The 18,236-nt window shown below is 41.9% G+C and overlaps 1 protein-coding gene across 3 annotated transcripts in view; it reads left to right on the top strand.

The window, feature by feature from the left end:
• Nucleotides 1-18,236, top strand: part of ptprfa (protein tyrosine phosphatase receptor type Fa) — a 243,935-nt gene that overhangs the window by 130,038 nt on the left and 95,661 nt on the right. For 2 of the 3 annotated variants that reach the window (XM_044043825.1, XM_044043823.1), the window contains 5 exons: nucleotides 2,732-3,001; nucleotides 4,903-5,484; nucleotides 9,387-9,523; nucleotides 10,928-11,072; nucleotides 16,292-16,600. In XM_044043825.1, coding sequence (XP_043899760.1) covers nucleotides 2,732-3,001; nucleotides 4,903-5,484; nucleotides 9,387-9,523; nucleotides 10,928-11,072; nucleotides 16,292-16,600 — 1,443 coding nt within the window. The remainder of the gene's footprint in view (nucleotides 1-2,731; nucleotides 3,002-4,902; nucleotides 5,485-9,386; nucleotides 9,524-10,927; nucleotides 11,073-16,291; nucleotides 16,601-18,236) is intronic. The other variant, XM_044043824.1, reaches the window with a different exon arrangement.

Here is an 18,236-nt window from a genome sequence, read left to right as displayed (position 1 = left end):
ACAGCCCTCACTAACAGAGTTGAGGGGGAACAACGCTGGGATGAAATTTATGAGGAAATTTAAATTTGAAATTGAAAGTTTCCATGACCCTTTTGGGGCTCGGATGACAGACTTATGATGCATTAACTTTAGGAAAGTCCCCATTCCACTTTCTTGAAGAACCTCCCACGATGCATCTTTGCTGTAGTCCTGTAAGGATCATTATTCTGGGGTGGCTACACTTCATCCCGCATTCATGTTGTGTAAAACTGAGATGTTTCTGAAAGTGTTGTTAGTTTCAATCCAACGTTCTGATTCATTATTCAGTGGAGACAGTACTGTTGTTGCCAGCTGAGGCTAATGCATCTGTCCTACACCTACCTCCCCCAACTTTGCTCTGGCAAGGATCATCTTTCAGTAAGATTTCAGTGCGCATTCAAATTCAAAATTTGAGATCTGCACCTAAAAGTAATTCCTTTTAAAACTTGCTTTGAAACATCTTCATGACCACGTTAGGGAGGGGTGAGTGTTGTGTGTTCAGTGATCAGTTGGCGAAGGAAACATCACAGGCCTGGCTTTTACTGTGCACCGGTTGAAGTGAGAGGGAGCAGTCAACCAACCAACCAAAAAATTGTCAATCAATTAATCAATCAACCAACCAGTCAACCAAACCTACTTACCTAGTGAACTACCCACCTACCTACTTACCAACAACCTACCTACTGTACCTACCCACTGGACTACCATCTACCAACCAAACCACAAACTCCCTCACAAACTACCCAACATACCTACTGACCAACAACTTACCTACTGTACATACCCACCTAACAAGCAACCATCCGATGACTATTGGTTTGACTAAACCTTACAGATAAAAGAGTTTATGACTTAATAACTCCCAGTGTTGATGATCGTGTCCTCTCCTGTTGGACGAGTAAAACAGAAAAGACTTTTTAGAAGCACATGAAAGACGGCTTTGACTTTCTGCGCCGAGGTGGCCTGTAGCTTCTTCAAGTGGGAAATGTTCCAAATACAAAAATCATTACTCAGCGGGAAGTAAGTCTGAGTCAATGGTGCTGATCAATAATGCTATTGACCCTGAATGTAAATACCTTTGCTGTAGTGTTGAAAACGACCAAGTTGACCTTATTGTAAACAGTGAAAATATTTCCCTTAAGCTGCTGCTCCTGACAATTCTCTTATTTCAGCAGTTGGAGCGGTATGTAAACAGATTGCTGCAGCTCTTCTCTCTTCTTTCCCCACTCAGTTTGGGGCTATATACATTTATTTTCAAACCAGTAATGTTCTCTATATTATTCTATAGATGCATATAACTTAAATAGACCAACAAAATATGCATACTGCTGTTTTTTGTACTTTAATTTAAAAAGGAAGTAAATACATCAGATTATTTAATAATGGGTCATTGAATACACAACATGTTTCACAAATTTAACTTATTTAATGCATCAAGACCCTTCAATGATTGTTTTTTAATCAAATTCCACCTCCAGCCTGTGCTGTCACACTGTGCTGTTCTTACATACGAGCCGCAGCCAATAGCACGCAGACTTCCCTCCACCACAGTAACACTCAGCCCACACATGCTCTCCAAAACTCAGGGAGCGCTTTCTGGCAAACACACGCCGCACACCGCCAGCGCTGCAACTTCTCACTTTCCATTTTCCCCGCTGAGAGTGAGAGCGATAACCCTGCTCTTCTTCATTTAAACCAAGACAAAAGCCCAGAAAAGCCTCTGATCCGCGGTGCAAACTCTTCCCACTCCCACTCCATCCCGCCGCTTAAATTACACTCTGCGAGTCCGATTTGCTCGACTGCTCTTTGCTCAAGTCAAAAGAGTGAGGACTTCACTCATGCAACGCAGCCATCTGTGTGCATAAAGCTCCCACAGAGCCGTGGCACTAATTCAGATGTAGTGTAATGAGGAAGTCGATCCCAGGGCTGAGGGCAGAATCCTTCAGTATCCGCCGCAGCCTTGTTTCTGCCACAGCTGCAGGATGTGATGGAAATGCCCCTGACACACAGCACAGTCGACAGTCTAGCTGTCTTTTAATCCCTTTAGCCCAGCAGGAACGTTCAGATTCTCCAGAGAAATCAAGCCACATGCCTCAGGCACAGGCTCCCAATTTCCCACATTTCTAAGTGAACATGGCACGGCCTAATTTAACCGTTACACCCTGTAACAGAACGGCATTATACCACATTAATTCCACATCGACAACAGGGGGCTGTGAGGGGGGGAAACACCAAACTAATCGTTAAGTCCCAGACTCTACTAAAGAGTTCCTACTTGTCATTCAGGCTGCTTCGGGCTACTTTTAACTGAGTGTCCTCCAAATATCATAAAGGCAGAGGGGCTGATATCTGTTCTGAATGGCCACTTAAAGGCTGCCACCATGGAGAGGGACAGGGAACAGTGGAGCATACAGATACCTCACCTGTCTGATGGCCCTTTTTTATTATACAGTTCTCAACTGAAAGAGTTTATATTAAATTAAATTAAATTAAATTAAATTAAATTAAATTAAATTAAATTAAATTTAGCCACAGAAAACTGACTCTGCCTGCAAAATTGACAGGACATGATGGAACATTAGTATTTCATCAGGATGATGCCGCTGCACAGTAAAAGCCAGTCCAGTCAAACATGGAGTCTGTCCCCCTCCCTCCTTCCTCCTCCTCTTCCATCACTCCCCGCTCTCACATGTCCTCTCTTTGCCCCCTGCAGTTCGCCGCGTGCCTCCCCGTTTCTCCATCCCGCCCACCAACCACGAGGTGATGCCCGGCGGCAGCGTCAACCTGACCTGCGTGGCGGTCGGCGCTCCCATGCCTTACGTCAAGTGGATGACCGGCGAGGTGGAGCTGACCCGCGAGGAGGAGATGCCCATCGGCCGCAACGTCCTGGAGCTCACCACCATCCGCCAATCGGCCAACTACACCTGCGTGGCCATATCGTCGCTGGGCATGATCGAGACCACGGCCCAGATTACTGTGAAAGGTGAGAATGTGATTTCATTTCAAGCATTTGGGAAAAAAAGTGCTTGAAATTAAAGTGTTTTTCATGTTTTCCAATGCCATGTACTTTTTCATAAAAAAATGATTTCAACTTTTTAAATTACTTTTTATATTTCAGTTCTATTTTTCTTAGAATATTGCTTCCTCTATTTCTCCGTTTAAATTGTATTTTTATTTTACCTCATATTCATCTAATTTAATACTGCATTTCATTTTTCTAGCTCTGAACACTTTGTTGCTCTAATGAGGTGATTTTCCCCAGTGTGGGATCAGTGAAGTCAAATTTAATACAAATGTAATAAAATTGGAATTGGGAAACTTTTACGATGCCAATTTTATTAAATCAGTTTTTAAAAAAACGACATCACACATTATGGTAAAATCCATTAGTTTTATTTAGTTGCAGTGGAGGGTGAGTTCTCTTTCAACCGGAAGGTTGAGGGTTCAATTCCATGTGTCCCTCTGCAAGACACTTAACCCCAAGTTACTCCTGATGGGTGAATGGATGTTATTGAGTGCAGATACCAACATTTGCTATTAAATGACAACACTCAACACTCTCAAAATGAGGAAACACAGAGGAAGTCGATACCACACGAGTACTGAAGGTGGATCTCTCTGATCTTCACTTTTCTACGATCCCAGACTAAGTGGAAACCTGACAGTCGCTAACATTGTCACACAGCACTGTGGTGCACTGATAAAGGTCAGTGTAAAGCAGTGACCAATTCATGTCTTACCCCTGGGGCCTTTTCATCGCCGCGGCTGTTCACGACAACAAACACACAAAGTCTCCACTTTGCTGCTGATGACTGCTGCTCCCTCTCACAGAGAATCTTTATGTCCTTTACATGCTGAGCTGCAGCAAGAAGACCAGACAACAGTAAAGAGGCCACCTGGGGGTTTTGGAACGTGTCAGATTTGTTGATGTAGCAAAGTGAAGTCAGTGCTTGTTAGCCTGTTAACCTTTGGATGCTGTGGTGAGTCCCATCCAGGAGTGTCTGTAACTCAGTAAAGTCTCTCTGAAAGGACGGAGCCCTGTTCCCCGGGGTTTGTTCTCCATATTTTCAGACATTATATTGGCATATTGAATCCTGTAGAATGAAGTTAAGCAAGAGTTACTTTGTGTGCACAGAAGATTCATGGTGGTTTTCTTCATGTAGATAAAATACACACGTCTCAGTTTAATCATCTTTTGTTTACCTCATCTTAGAGAGAACCACATGATGTTTTATCAAACAGGCTCATAGAAGTTTCCCTGTAGTTCATCATAATTTGGTAAGTCATTTCCAGAAGCTACCATAAGTAGTTCCCAATCACATTTTCAAGTCCGAAACCACACCTCTAACTCATCTCTCATTCGTATCCCTGTTCCCCAAACCCTCTGAACTCCAGTCCCCATTGTGGAAGTTAGAAATAGTAGATGCAGCAGTAGAAGAGGTAGTAGAGAGGTGTCGAACCCAACTGTAATTCTGTTCCTCCATTTTTGCATTGACTTTGATGTAATTTGATCGGTCGACAAATTTCATCATCCTCAGTGTGAACGCACAGCTACTGATGTCAAGTATATTATGTTACCTTATTAGTAACAGAGAAGGTGGAAGATATGGAGGAACTGCAGCTTCATTCAGACACCACCATCATAGCAGGGAGGGGATGGGGCGTGCGGGGTGCACCAATATTGGAAAGATAATATACGATCCAGCCTGCTGCTACAGTTTACATAAGGAAGGACACAGACAGACTGAATGGTTATTGACTGTCAGTCTGGCAGTGTTTAACACCTCCATGTTCCTCCTGCCAGAGCTTTATGTCACACAGATGGAAGATGACTGTGGTAGACTCATTTGTCTGACTCTGTCGTCTGTCTCGTCTCTCCAACAGCACTGCCAAAACCGCCCGCCTCCCTCATTGTGACAGAAACCACAGCAACCAGTGTCACCCTGACCTGGGACTCTGGTAACCCAGAACCCGTGTCCTACTACGTGATCCAGTACCGCTCCAAGCTGTCCGACAACGGCTTCCAGGAAGTAGACGGAGTAGCCACCACCAGATACAGCATCGGCGGCCTCAGCCCCTTTTCCGAATATGAATTCCGCGTCATGGCTGTCAACAACGTCGGCCGGGGCCCGCCCAGTGGCATAGTGGACACACGTACCAGCGAGCAAGCTCCTTCATCACCTCCTCTACACGTGCAGGCACGCATGCTGAGTTCCAGCACCATGCTGGTCCAGTGGGAACCTCCAGAGGAGCCCAATGGTCAAATCCGAGGATATAGGGTCTACTACAGCTCTGCCCACGACGCCCCGCTCAACGCCTGGCAGAAACACAACACTGATGACAGCCACCTCACGACCATTTCAGGCCTGACCACAGACATCACCTACAGCCTGAGGGTGCTGGCCTTCACCTCGGTGGGAGACGGGCCTCCCTCTGATGTCCTGCAGATCAAGACCAAGCAGGGAGGTGAGAACAAGCAAACATCTACACAATTATATGTCTCTCTCTTTATGTATCTACACCTTTGTCAACACTCACATCCAGTAAATGAAAAATGAACGCTGTCAAAGTAGCCATAATATTGTGTTAATGCAACACAGTGTAGGATTACAACCTTCAAATAATGATAGAATATCTACACTGTCGTCAGTGTGGATATTCCGCCAGATTACAGGGTTCCTACGCAATATGGAAAAGTATGGAATTTAATTTGAGTAATTTCATTTTTACAATATGTAGGTAAAAATGTCTTGTAATTACTTGACAACATAATAGCATACACAGTCCCAATTTAACATACGTGTTAACAGTTGGATTTTAAAACCATTTATTTACATAATAAGCATCAGTAAGTATTCAGATGTTTAATATTGACTGAAAAATACTCAGAGAAATCAGGAAATTTGAGCCTGGAAAACTATGGAATTTTGAAATGGAAAATGTGTAAGAACGCTGAGATTAGTTTTTGAATACACAGTATATACTTTATCGAAGTTACTGTGAAAGTAGAACACTTTTTTTTGAAAATGCTGCCATAAAAACCAGACAGTTTTGGTCACAACAATCACAATAAGAGGACAAGAAGAGAAGGAATGTAGTGATTGCACTGTAGCCTAGTATTGCAAGCCTTTCCATACGTATAATACTCCAGAGTCTTTTCTCTTTTCCCCCTCCAGACAACTTTATTTACTGATGGAAACAAAGGACATTAAAAAAGTGTTTCAGAAACAAATTACAGACTCACGCTGTAACATTATCATAATAAACTGCGCAGGTAGGCAGGTCGGGTAGGGACAAGCATACCAGCAAAATTAATCAGTTCGGTCCAAATGAAATTACTTGTTGTGTGTATTATATATTGTGAGGGCAGCGACTCCTTCTGTTTTTTCCCTAGACAATTTTATATCTTAATACTATCAGGATCTTTGCAGTTAGGGAGTTAAACAGTATAATTCAGATTAATGTGTGGCTCTATGTATTTATCTCCGCATGTAACTAATATTTAGTCACACTCCCTGGCATCATTTTCTTTTTTTGGTGGTGGGGGGAATAGCAGGAAAACAGAGCTGTAATGTGAAGCATGGCACTGTCAAACGTTCAGCAGCAGAGATGAACGCGGTGGGAATATTCAGGAGCACACACACTGTACGTGTGGGTAATAACAAGGTCTTAGACACTTTATCCTCAAGGACAAAGTGCCTAAGCGCACGCGGAGGAATAATAATACTATTTCATTCACACACACCCTGTTTCTCAATGCTCTCGGCTTACTGTGCATGGCTGGATGAAACATGACATCACAGCAGAGCTGCAGCAGAAGATAAAGCCACCCAGACTCAGCCGACCCACTTTATTTATTTGTGGAATAGAGTTCAGCACCCTTCCAGGCTCACATAAATCATTTTGACTTGAATGCATATAACAAAGTCTAGTAACTAGTATCAGAGTGAGAAGGGTAGGCTGGTACTACACGCAGTTTTATCAGCACATCACTGCGATTAAGGCAAAAATTCTCCCCAGATGTGCCACGTATTCTGTGGCTGTCCACTATTATCACATCTTCGGTGGACCGTGTTTGTGTGGTATGAGACAACAGCTCAGAAGAAGGATCTGTGCTCTTTTTTTTATGAGGCTTGCAAAACCAAACCTGCACATTATAGGACCACTTACTGATAAGCTGTGTGTGTGTGTGTGTGAGAGAGAGAGCGATGGAGCTAACACACACATACACAATTGTAAACAATAAGTGTTGACGTTAAATCCCCCACATTCGTCTTCAAGCTTGTGCAAACGTTAACCCACACACGAGTCCCGCGAGATGAGAGAAGATTTATATCTGCACTGCATTTTCCGCCACAGTCATGGATTCTGCCACTATTATCTACGATTCAGCAGCCAGCTACAAGAAACAGATGCTTGGCTCATTAAAAACCGGTCCAGAGCTAAAGAGAAATGACAGCTAACATTAGCCAAACTATCGCCTGTGAGGAAAACCAGCATGAGGATGGACGTGAACTGACACCTGGTTTGTTTATGACACACAAAAGTCCAGTTTAAGCACGGCCAAGCTAACACCCATGAGGGCAGTTAGCATAACATTGGTTATGAACAGTTTTCTCAATAAAACAGAAAAGTTAAAGAACAGACTGCAGCTAAAGCTAGCCAAACTGCCGCCTGTGAGGTAAGCTAACATGGCACCTGGGTTGTTAATAGGGCAGCCATACGTCCTGATTTATGGAGGACTGTCCAGATTGGTGATACTCTGCCCAGACGCTCATTTGTCCTCCTTTTTGGAGTTGCACTATGGGACACAGCATAACATCCAATGCCAATATGTCTGATATATCATTAGTTACAAACATAACCAATGTGTTGGCTACAAGTGGAAAATACGGTGCAGCTAACATGACAGAAATGCCGAAATATAAAACATGTTTTAATTCTGAATTGTTAAAAGAACATGGCTTTATCAGCAACAATAGTAAGGACATTTTTATTTTGTAGTGAATAGTTACCTTTTTCCTCTTATATCATGCTATATCTTAAATTAAGTAGTTTTGCAATGAATAGAGCATCTCTGTATCAATCTTACCGTCAGTATCGTGGACAAAATGTTATTGTAGTGTAGTTGCGTGTCCTCATTTTTGTTGCTATGGAAATGGCCACCCTGTTTGTTAATGACGCACAAAAGTCCAGCTAAAGAACTAAGTGCAGCGAAAGTGTGCCAACCGAACATCTGTGAGAGTAGTCAGCATAACAGTGGTGATGAACAGTTTTGTCAACAAAACAGAAGAGTTGAAGAACAGATTGTACCTAAAAGTTAGACAAACTATCACCTGTGAGGTGAGCTAGCATGAGGATTGGACATGAAACTGCCTTGTTAATGACACATAAAAACCCGGCCAGTAAAAGAACAGTGTGCAGTTTAAATTAGACAAACCAAGTGTGTTAAGTAGTTTTTGTTATGTTGTTGTTTTCTTTTTAAACCAGAAGTAAATAGATTAAGAATTGTGAATGGAACCATAAATGGACACATTGTATTGAAGACCTGAAACTTGTAATTAAGAGCATAAACTCATCTGGAAATTGTTTACAGACTATTAAAAGTCAAGTAAGAATCAGACACATTTTCTCACAGGCTTGCATACAAACCAGTGGTGTTGCCCCCTAGTGGCTATAAACATGTCTAACACTTTCCATTATTTATACACATAAATATCTCTCTATCATCACATACTTGTTGCCCTGTGATACAGTGATAAAGAAGTGATAAAGATAAATACACCTGGAGTCATGTAAAGAGTGCAGTTGTGATGGAGACATTGACTGTGTTTGTGTCCAACTGTGTTTTTGGCCTTGTTCTGATCTGCTCCGTGAACTTGACACGAAGATATCTGGCTCAGAAATGCTTACGTCGACCCTGGCTATAGTTCCCAACATTTGATCCCGTTGCCATGGAAACTAGCTCAAAGGTTGTCAAAAAAAAAACCCAGTGGAAGTATATATAAGTGGTAAAACATGTATTGGGAGAAATCTGGAACATCAAAAAATAAGTTATAAATAATCACTTTGCCTGTGACAGTGTGTTCGTTTGACTGACACAAGTCTCACCTCAGCTCTGTGAAGTCGATAAGCGTCGCTTGTCAAACAGCCTGTGTCAGTCCTGGCCTTCATGGTGATGAGTCACCTGATATTTAATTTGTGAATTAATTGACATCACCTTCAACATCAGTTGCTTCAGTGCAACAACTCACTGACTACCTGACTCCCACCTCACTGCCCGCCTTACTCTTCCCAGCAGTGAGTACCTCCTCAACTGCCTCTCTTTGTCTCTTTTAACCTTGTCACCCCTTTGTTTCTGCCTCCAGTGCCTGCTCAGCCGTCTGGGCTCGAGGCTGAGGCTGAGCTGGACTCAAGGATCATGCTGTCGTGGCTGTGGCCGGTTCAGGACACCATCACCGGCTTTGAGCTGCTCTACTGGGAGGCCAACAGTCCCTTAGACAAGGTGAATGCCTAATGCTCCACTGTGATATTGAATGGGATGGATTTCACTGTTGAAATACTGTACGTAGAAGAGAAAAGACTCAAATATTGGCCCAATTAATCAGCTTAATTGTTTATTTGATCATCCTCTTACTTTTTAAATGAAGTATTAAATACAACAGAAGTTAGTCCAATGCTACATTAAAATAAATAATGAAAGTATGATGAACTGCATTGTATATGTTTTGTTTGTTTGCTTGCTTGTTTTTTGCTTTTGGTTGTTTTTTGCTTTTTTTAAATATATGATGCTCTCTGTAAAGTATTTGTTGTGACTAAAGGGTAGATTTGATTAGATTAATTCTTCTTTATTTCTCTCTTTCTTTAGAATATGGAAATTTCGTGTTATTATGACTGTGACTTTAAAATGATCGTATTTTGACAAATAATTATCGTACACACTGAAACAACTTGCAAAAATGACAGAATACTACATTTTATTGCAAAACTATGCCATTAACGCTGAACTTTCGTCATTTGAATAGAAGGCAACTGTTCATTGCTTCACACAGCAACCTATGAAGCCCATTTACGGCAGAGAAAAATGCTGTGATAATAAAAAGTAAGTAGAAATTATGAGATAAAAAAGTCGAAGTTGTTGGATAAAAAGTCAAAATTACGAGATAAGGTGTGCGCATGCTCCTCAGTGGCAATGTTTGGAATGGCCCTTTCATCCATCGCCTCGCTGGCCTAACCATGCTCACAATGTGCAATCTTAAATGATAACTATAACTAAGTGACTATAACAGATGACTTTGGATCGTTAAGTCTTTTAAATGACTTTTTTTATCCCATAATTATGGCTTTTTATCTCATAATTTAGAATTTTTAACTCATAATTGCGACTTACTTTATATTAATACTAATATTTTTATTATCAAGGCTAGGCTACCTCTTTTTTTTTTTGGCAGAACTGGGCTTCCAACTACCACATCCAATCTTACCTTCAAAATAAAAGCCAAAAGACCTACACACCGCACCACTGCTTTTTACAGAACGAAAACAAGTCATGAATATTCACAGGCGTGCTGATGTGATGGGTTAGCTGCTCTCAAATCACAAACAAGGTTTACGACGTGTTCAAATTATCGTACCTTTGGCCTTTTTAGAAATTATTCATCACACATGGTACAGTGGGTGGAATTATCGCACAAATACGATAGTTATCGTACATCTGTCAACACTGTTTCCTTTTGTCAACGAAATAAATAAATAAACTAAATATAAAAACGTTGGCGAAACACTAGATCGGCTGAATCAGAGAAACATATGAGATGAGAAGATAAAGAATAATAATAGAACGTTAATATATACCCACAGTATGTTTAGATCTTGGCCTCATATCGTGTCATGTGTCATGTCTCCACAGCAACGTGCCACCTTCGGCCCAGCGGGCTTCTACGCAGTGGATGGTCTGAGGCCAGATACGATGTACATGTTTTCTCTGGCAGCAAGATCTGAGATGGGTTTAGGAGTCTTTACTCAGCCTATCGAGGCCAGAACCGCCCAGTCCAGTAAGTACTGCGTCCTTCTCACGTCGCCTCAACACACAAAAAACATTATTTTACTGTTTACTTAAAAGTATCACGATGACCCCTTTAAATATAGTCTGAACCTTGTCTCCATGTGATTTAAGGTTCAAGGTTTCTTTATTGTCATTCCGAACATGGACCAGACAGGGTACACAAACTCAGAATATGTTAAAAAGTATACCGTACATAACCGGACACAAGACATGTAGTTAATCTTGATACCGACTGACATGTCATAGGACGCTGGTGTCATGGTCACGGAGAGTCATTTGTCATTTTGAGTGGTTGTCAATCTGACAGCAGACGCCAGGTGAAGGGAAGAGAGACGGGAGACATGCACGTGACACTTTATAGAGTCCTAGTACAGTATCTGACGTCACACAGCCAGGATAACGCCTTCAGGCAGAGAATGATGCCGTTCACCAACACGTAAATCAGGCCTCAGAGAACTCGTCCCTGCGCCGGCTGTTTCCATCATAAAAGAGAAGACGGTGGAGTTTTAGTCTGTTATATCCTGTTTACAAGTCGTTTTTTTCCCCTGGATTTTCAAGCTTGGAAGCACATGAAGAAACATTCAGTTTCACACCAGGTGTTTGATCGAGTCTGTGGCAAAGCTCGGGTGTTTTTCGAGCATATGACAAACACAATTCTGAACTAAAAGAAGGTTGAAAACACTTGTCAGACACTGCTTTAAGTGAATATATCACTTAAAGGTGTCTCAAAATCTCAAACCGAAATTAAGCGCAACGTTTCCTCACGTTTTAGGATTTATTTTGCTTTTCTGATATCATGTGAAAGAGGCGAGTGGAAATACACTGTCACTAAAGATAATGTCCAGTATTGTGGAATAATTGTGATTTTCAGTAGGAATGAGAGACATCACTGTCGTAGTGACAGTTTATTTACACAATTTTGACTAATGCTAAATAATTGACTGATTATTTATGTAAACTTACACATTTTTGTTCTCAGAATCTTGATAAATGCTGCCAAGTTCATAGAAATGGCCATTTTTCATCCATAACTTTATTTGACAAAACATGTTCATGTGTTAAATATTTAGACCATACATAATTCATTTGGAGAGATAAACAGTAAATGCTGTTTAGTACATGTTAATCAATTTTGCGTTGGCCTCAACAAATCTGCCTCATCCGTCGTCCATCTGCTGCACTTGTTTCTAAAGTCTGTTGCCGGCTTCAGACGACCTCTAACACTGAGTGGATGTCATCATCAGTGACTGTTATACAGTAACAGCAGCTGCACTGACTCGCAGAACTGTGTAATTGCAAATCTCAAGATTCAAGCGCACAAAATGTAATCATTAGTCTGCGCAGAACTTGTTCCGCGTGTGCCAGTCAGGCTTGATCCTGCTGAACATGCAGCTCATTTACAGAGCTCATGCACCGAGGCAACAGGAGAAAATGTCATTCAGAGGAGTTTTCTGTCGGCCGTAAAAGCCACCTCTTCACTCCACCCCTGCTCACTTATAGGCACATAATGACATTGCTATATTTTATATATATATGGCTACAACTATCTATTATTTTCTGAATCAATCAATCTCTCACTTATTTTCGGGAAAAAGTGGGAACAACATACATCCTTTATTCAAATATACTTAGAAGATAATTAAACACTGACCTTAAAGGTGTGTAAAACTGTTTTGATAAATCATTGTCCACCATTAACCCTTAAGAGGTCCATTAATATCCTAACACAGTTGTCCCTAACGGCAAAAGATGTCAGCTTTATTAGTATACTTTTTTCCACTTTAAATGAGTCAATCCTTTAAAACTACTTCAGCCTGAAACATACATACATGTCAAGTATAAATTATACTTTAAAAACAGGAAAGCTGACATTTTTTGCCACCGGGAACAAATGTGTCGGTTTTTGTGAGGGACAATTTCTGAACTTTTCCAAAAGAATATTCTCTGGCAGGTATGAGTTATAATCATTCCACACAGCTATAATGGCTTGAAAATAGAAATAAAAAACGGTATGGCACAAAAATGTCCTTAGGATCTCTGAAGGGTTAAATTGCCCTTTGAGATAATTATGGGTTTTAACCCAATGTTCAAACTCCAGTGCAGAACTGCTCGAACGCTGTTACACAGAGGAACAAAGAGAGTGTCACACAGAGCTGATAAGATGTAATTCATCTGCACTGTGTGGACTCATATGCAATAGAAGTGTGTTTTTATTTAAAAGTTACAAACGAAAGCTTAAAGTGTTCTTTGTTCCTTCACCACGTGATTTTCTTAAGTCAAATGGCGAAAAATTATTTCCTGACGTACTCAAATTATTTATTATTTCTGGTTTCTTTGTCATAAATGAGCAAAGAACATTTTCACACTTAGAAGTTTAAAAATACATATGGAAATGACACTCAAATGATTAATCACTTATCAAAATAGTTGCCATGAAACACCCGTGATTAAATAAAATGTGCTTACTAATATATGATACATTTCAACCCTGCAGCCTTTGTTTAATACTGTAAATCACATGTGCACTTTGTGGATTTGGACAAATAGATGTAAGACCAGTTCAACTCAGACTGTTACAGAAAGAGACTGGTGTCATCACGATTGTCACCTTCCTTCAAAATAAAGTGTTGAGTGTGTTTCTGTGGAGAACCAGTGCTACAGCGGTATACTACCGAACACCTTTGAGTCAGAGCTTGGCTGCATATCTAGGACTGGACCTTTGCCTGTGTCTCTGGCATGCTTTATTATTTATGTCAGCTCCTAAAAAGAATCTAAGTTCTCCCACAGTGACGTGCTTTAGCTGTCAGGAGTGGAATCACTGAGGCAGCAGTCTCACTGCAAACACCACAGTTCAGATTTGTCTCTTTGAGTTCCACATGTCTCCTGCTCCATGTCAGGAAACAGGTCTAAAGACTCCTGTCACCTCCTGACCATCAAAGGAGCCAGGACATAAAGACGAGAGCAGCAGTTCTCAAGCTCTGGGTCAAAGTTGGTCCCAAGATAAGTTTGAGGAATAGAAGTTGGATAAAGTTGGTAACTTTGTTTCTCATGAAGAAATCTGTGGTTGAAAAATAACCCAGCAAAATGGCCGCTCTGTCATGGCCGAAAACAGTTGCTGAAGGTGATAGTGATGTGATGTCCACTGTTTCCACCATTGTTGGGTTCACTTTGTCTGACAAAAAAATCATTGCGCTGCAAAGCAATAAAAGTGGACGCCATCATGGACGGAGACACTCTTACAAGTTGCCCTCCCATCTTAAGCTGCGTCAGCACATTCTGTTCTTGAATTTGAGGGAATTAGTCCTGGGAAGTCGTTGAAAAGTCCTTGAATTTGATGAAATGTTCCTTCCTTGTTTGACTGGAACACATTAATGTCATTTTTTTAGGCTACCAAATGTGATGGCATTTCAAATTGTGTAAAATGAGTTGCTTGGATGACAACTTGGAAAGTGAAGCAAAACAGACCCAGAATGGAGCTCCATTGAATGAGAATTAGAAGCATTTCAGATGACACCTCCACTGCGTATTTACTGTACGTACAAGTTGGCCGTTAATCCCCCATGCAGCCTCTGCCCCGACTGCTCTGTTTGTGTTTACATGTGTATCTGGCAGCTCTGACTCTCCCACACATGGAGCTGTGTCTCTTTGATCACAAGCTGCACTGATGCATCCAAAGGTTCCTCAGTGTGTGTGTGTGTGTGAATTGTGGCTCTTCATGTGCGTCTCTCTTATCAAAGGCAGCTCTGGAGCAAGCGAACAAAAGCAGCACAGCACAACACAGACTTTGCTGCCGCCAAATCACAGGAGAGAGTCCCAGTGTCCCTAATGCACGCTCACTCTGCTGTCATAGTATTTGTTCAGTTCTGCTCGTCTGTGTGTGTGTTATTTTGTGTTATTTTGTGTTGTTGTCCATCTGCCATGTGCTTGTTTTTACTCTTAAGTTGGTGAAACGTCACACTGGTGTAAATGTACTGTATGTGAGGAGATCCCTCTTGTTTTACAGAAATGTAGTAACATTGTGATGTTTCACCTGATTTTATTGTTTGTTTGTTTGTTTGTTTGTTTGTTTTGTAGCCTGCCCTCTGGACTGTGACATTTGTGTGCAGAAGAAAAATTCACTTTTAAACCCTCAACGTTCTAAAAGTTGCATTCAAACATAGGTTTGAATTTTTTTTTCCCAATTACACAGGTTAGCAGAGACTATACAAACAAGCACAGATTGAAATTACACAACGTGTAAAAGTGTTCATAAAAGAAATAAAGAAAACAAAACAATTTATACAGTTAAACTGATAAATGCCACGCTTTCAACGAAGGTTAAAAATCCAGTCAGATCCATAAATGGTTTATATCTGATTTTTTTCTCGATAAATATAGCTTTAAAAGAAGCCTTTTGATTAAAATTAGGTATCGTAACATTGAGTTGTTATCGTCTCAAAACCCACCGTACACAACATAAAAGGTTAACTATAGACATGAAAATGATCTTAATTAATCCTAATTTTACATTACCTCATAGACACAGAAAATATCTTACAGTTAAAACAAGTGAGTCAAGTCAAGTGTGTAATATAGTATATAACAATAAAGTGAAAGCAAAAAAATAAATAAAATAAAATGAAATGTGAGGGAGCAAATATAATGAGGACAGATGAATGTTAAGTAAAATGGCGATAAACTGATATATTTAAAGACGCTAAAGAAGTCTATCATGGCCGAGTGAGAGGATTAATAATAAAGTCTGATTGCAGTCGAGAAGAGCGACCGTCTGCTCCTTAATGTCGTGCGATGTCGTGCGATGCATGACATAGTTCATAATAACCTTTAAAAAGTAGGATTAGAGGTTCAATTATAATCATGAAATATAATAATTGTGTAAGTGTATAGTTCCATTACCTGGGATAATATACCAGCCGTAACTTTTACAATGCTCTTAAAGCTTTCACACGCGTAACCTGTCACCTTCTTCCTGACTCCAAACTAAAAAAATTATGCCATTAATGGCCAGATTATATATATTCACATTATAATTATAGATTATACATATATGTGTGTATATATATACATATACAGTATGGACAAAAATGATCTTCAGCCTGTTTCTGTCGCACACTGTCACAGTTCAGAGGTTCAGTCATTATGTCCTCCATCATCCACCCTGCTTGACCATGAGCCTTCCCTCCTCCACTCCTCCCCTCCTCCCATCAGCCCCTTCGGCCCCGCCACAGGACGTACGCTTGCTCAGCCTCAGCTCCACCAGCATTAAGGTGAGCTGGGTGCCGCCGCCCAAAGACAGCCACCATGGTGAGATAGTGCGCTACTCCCTCGCCTACCAGGCAGTGACAGGGGAGGACGTGGAGCGCCACCAGGTGTCAGGGACAATCGGCGCTAACGTCACCAGCTACGTGCTGGACGACCTGGAGAAGTGGACCGAGTATTTGGTGTGGGTGAGGGCTTACACGGACGTCGGGCCTGGTCCAGAGAGCCCCACAGCCCGCATCAGAACCAAGGAGGATGGTATGTAACGGTGTCATGGGCGTCAACCTTCCTGAACTTTCTGCTCCTGTCGCCTCCTCCTCCTCCTTCTGCTGTAGCTTCCACTTCAACTGATCAGTTATAACATGATATAACTGGCCCTAAAATTACAAAGCATGGTGAATGTTCCTATATAAAACATCTGTGACTAAGCAAAACTTAGCTTATGTTATACGTCAGGATCTGTACTTTTCAGGACATGGATGAATAATCATATAAACAATCGTTTAAAAGCAGAACCAAATGCAGTCCAACTTTATTTATAAAGCACTTTAAAAAACAACAGCTGAAACAAAGTGCTGTACATCAGCGATAAATAAGACAAAGAAAATCATAGACCTAATAACAAAGGCGCAGACTCAGAGACGGGGCCCAGGCTCAGAGACGGGGCCCAGGTTCAGAGACGGAGCGCAGGCTCAGAGACGGAGCGCAGGCTCAGAGATGGAGCACAGGCTCAGAGACGGGGCCCAGGCTCAGAGACGGGGCCCAGGTTCAGAGACGGAGCGCAGGCTCAGAGACGGAGTGCAGGCTCAGAGACGGAGCACAGGCTCAGAGACGGGGCCCAGGCTCAGAGACGGGGCCCAGGTTCAGAGACAGAGCGCAGGCTCAGAGACAGAGCGCAGGCTCAGAGACAGAGCACAGGCTCAGAAACGCAGGCTCAGAGACAGAGCGCAGGCTCAGAGGCTCAGAAACAGGCCAGGCTCAGAAACGCAGGCTCAGAAACACAGGCTCAGAAACAGAGACTCAGAAACACAGACTCAGAAACACAGGCTCAGACACAGAAACGCAGGGCTCAGAAACAGAGCACAGGCTCAGAACAGACTCAGAGACAGAGCAGGGCTCAGGAGACATAGCCCAGGTTCAGAGACAGAGCCCAGGTTCACAGGAGCAGGCTCAGAACAGGCTCAGAAACAGAGTGCTCAGAACAGAGCAGGCGGAAACAGAGCCCAGGTTCAGAGACAGAGCCCAGGTTCGCAAGGCTCAGAAACAGAGCCCGGTTCAGAGACAGCCCAGGTTCAGAGACAGAGCGCAGGCTCAGAAACAGAGCCCAGGTTCAGAGACAGAGCCCAGGTTCAGAGACAGAGCACAGGCTCAGCTCAGTGCTCACATGTATGTGAGTCACAACACATTACAACAAATCCTCATCCAAAGAGGATTCCCATGGTTTTATGAAGACATAATTGGACACATCATGAAACAAGCTCTTCACTGGAGAGAATCAAACTGTCCGAGGATAACTCCTGGATAATGTCACAGAGGTTTAAGCAAGTCGAGCACAGAGGCTCTGCTCAGTGTCGTGACCGGCTCTGCTCTGCCTCCTCCTTCCTTTCATTTACCGCTTTATCATATTAGTCTTACAAATGTCAGTCACTGGCCCTGTGTTGTTATGACTGTAGTTTGAAATTCACTGGGCCGTAAGAAAATAATACACAGATCTGTTTTCTCTCTATTTGTGGTTGAAAGATTGAAGCTGAAGCTCAGATTTCTCTACACTTTTTGTCTCCAGAGCACCGTGTACTCTGTCTCTGCTGTCTTAAACATTTCCTCTAACTCTCTGACAACACTTGCCTTCTAACATTTTGTTTTTACTGAATTTTATTTATTTTTATTGCCCACA

This window comes from Solea senegalensis, linkage group LG14 (genome assembly GCF_019176455.1).
Source record: "Solea senegalensis isolate Sse05_10M linkage group LG14, IFAPA_SoseM_1, whole genome shotgun sequence".
Lineage (NCBI taxonomy): Eukaryota > Metazoa > Chordata > Actinopteri > Pleuronectiformes > Soleidae > Solea > Solea senegalensis.
Note: the sequence above shows the minus strand (reverse complement) of the source record. Positions and strands in the feature narration are given on the sequence as shown.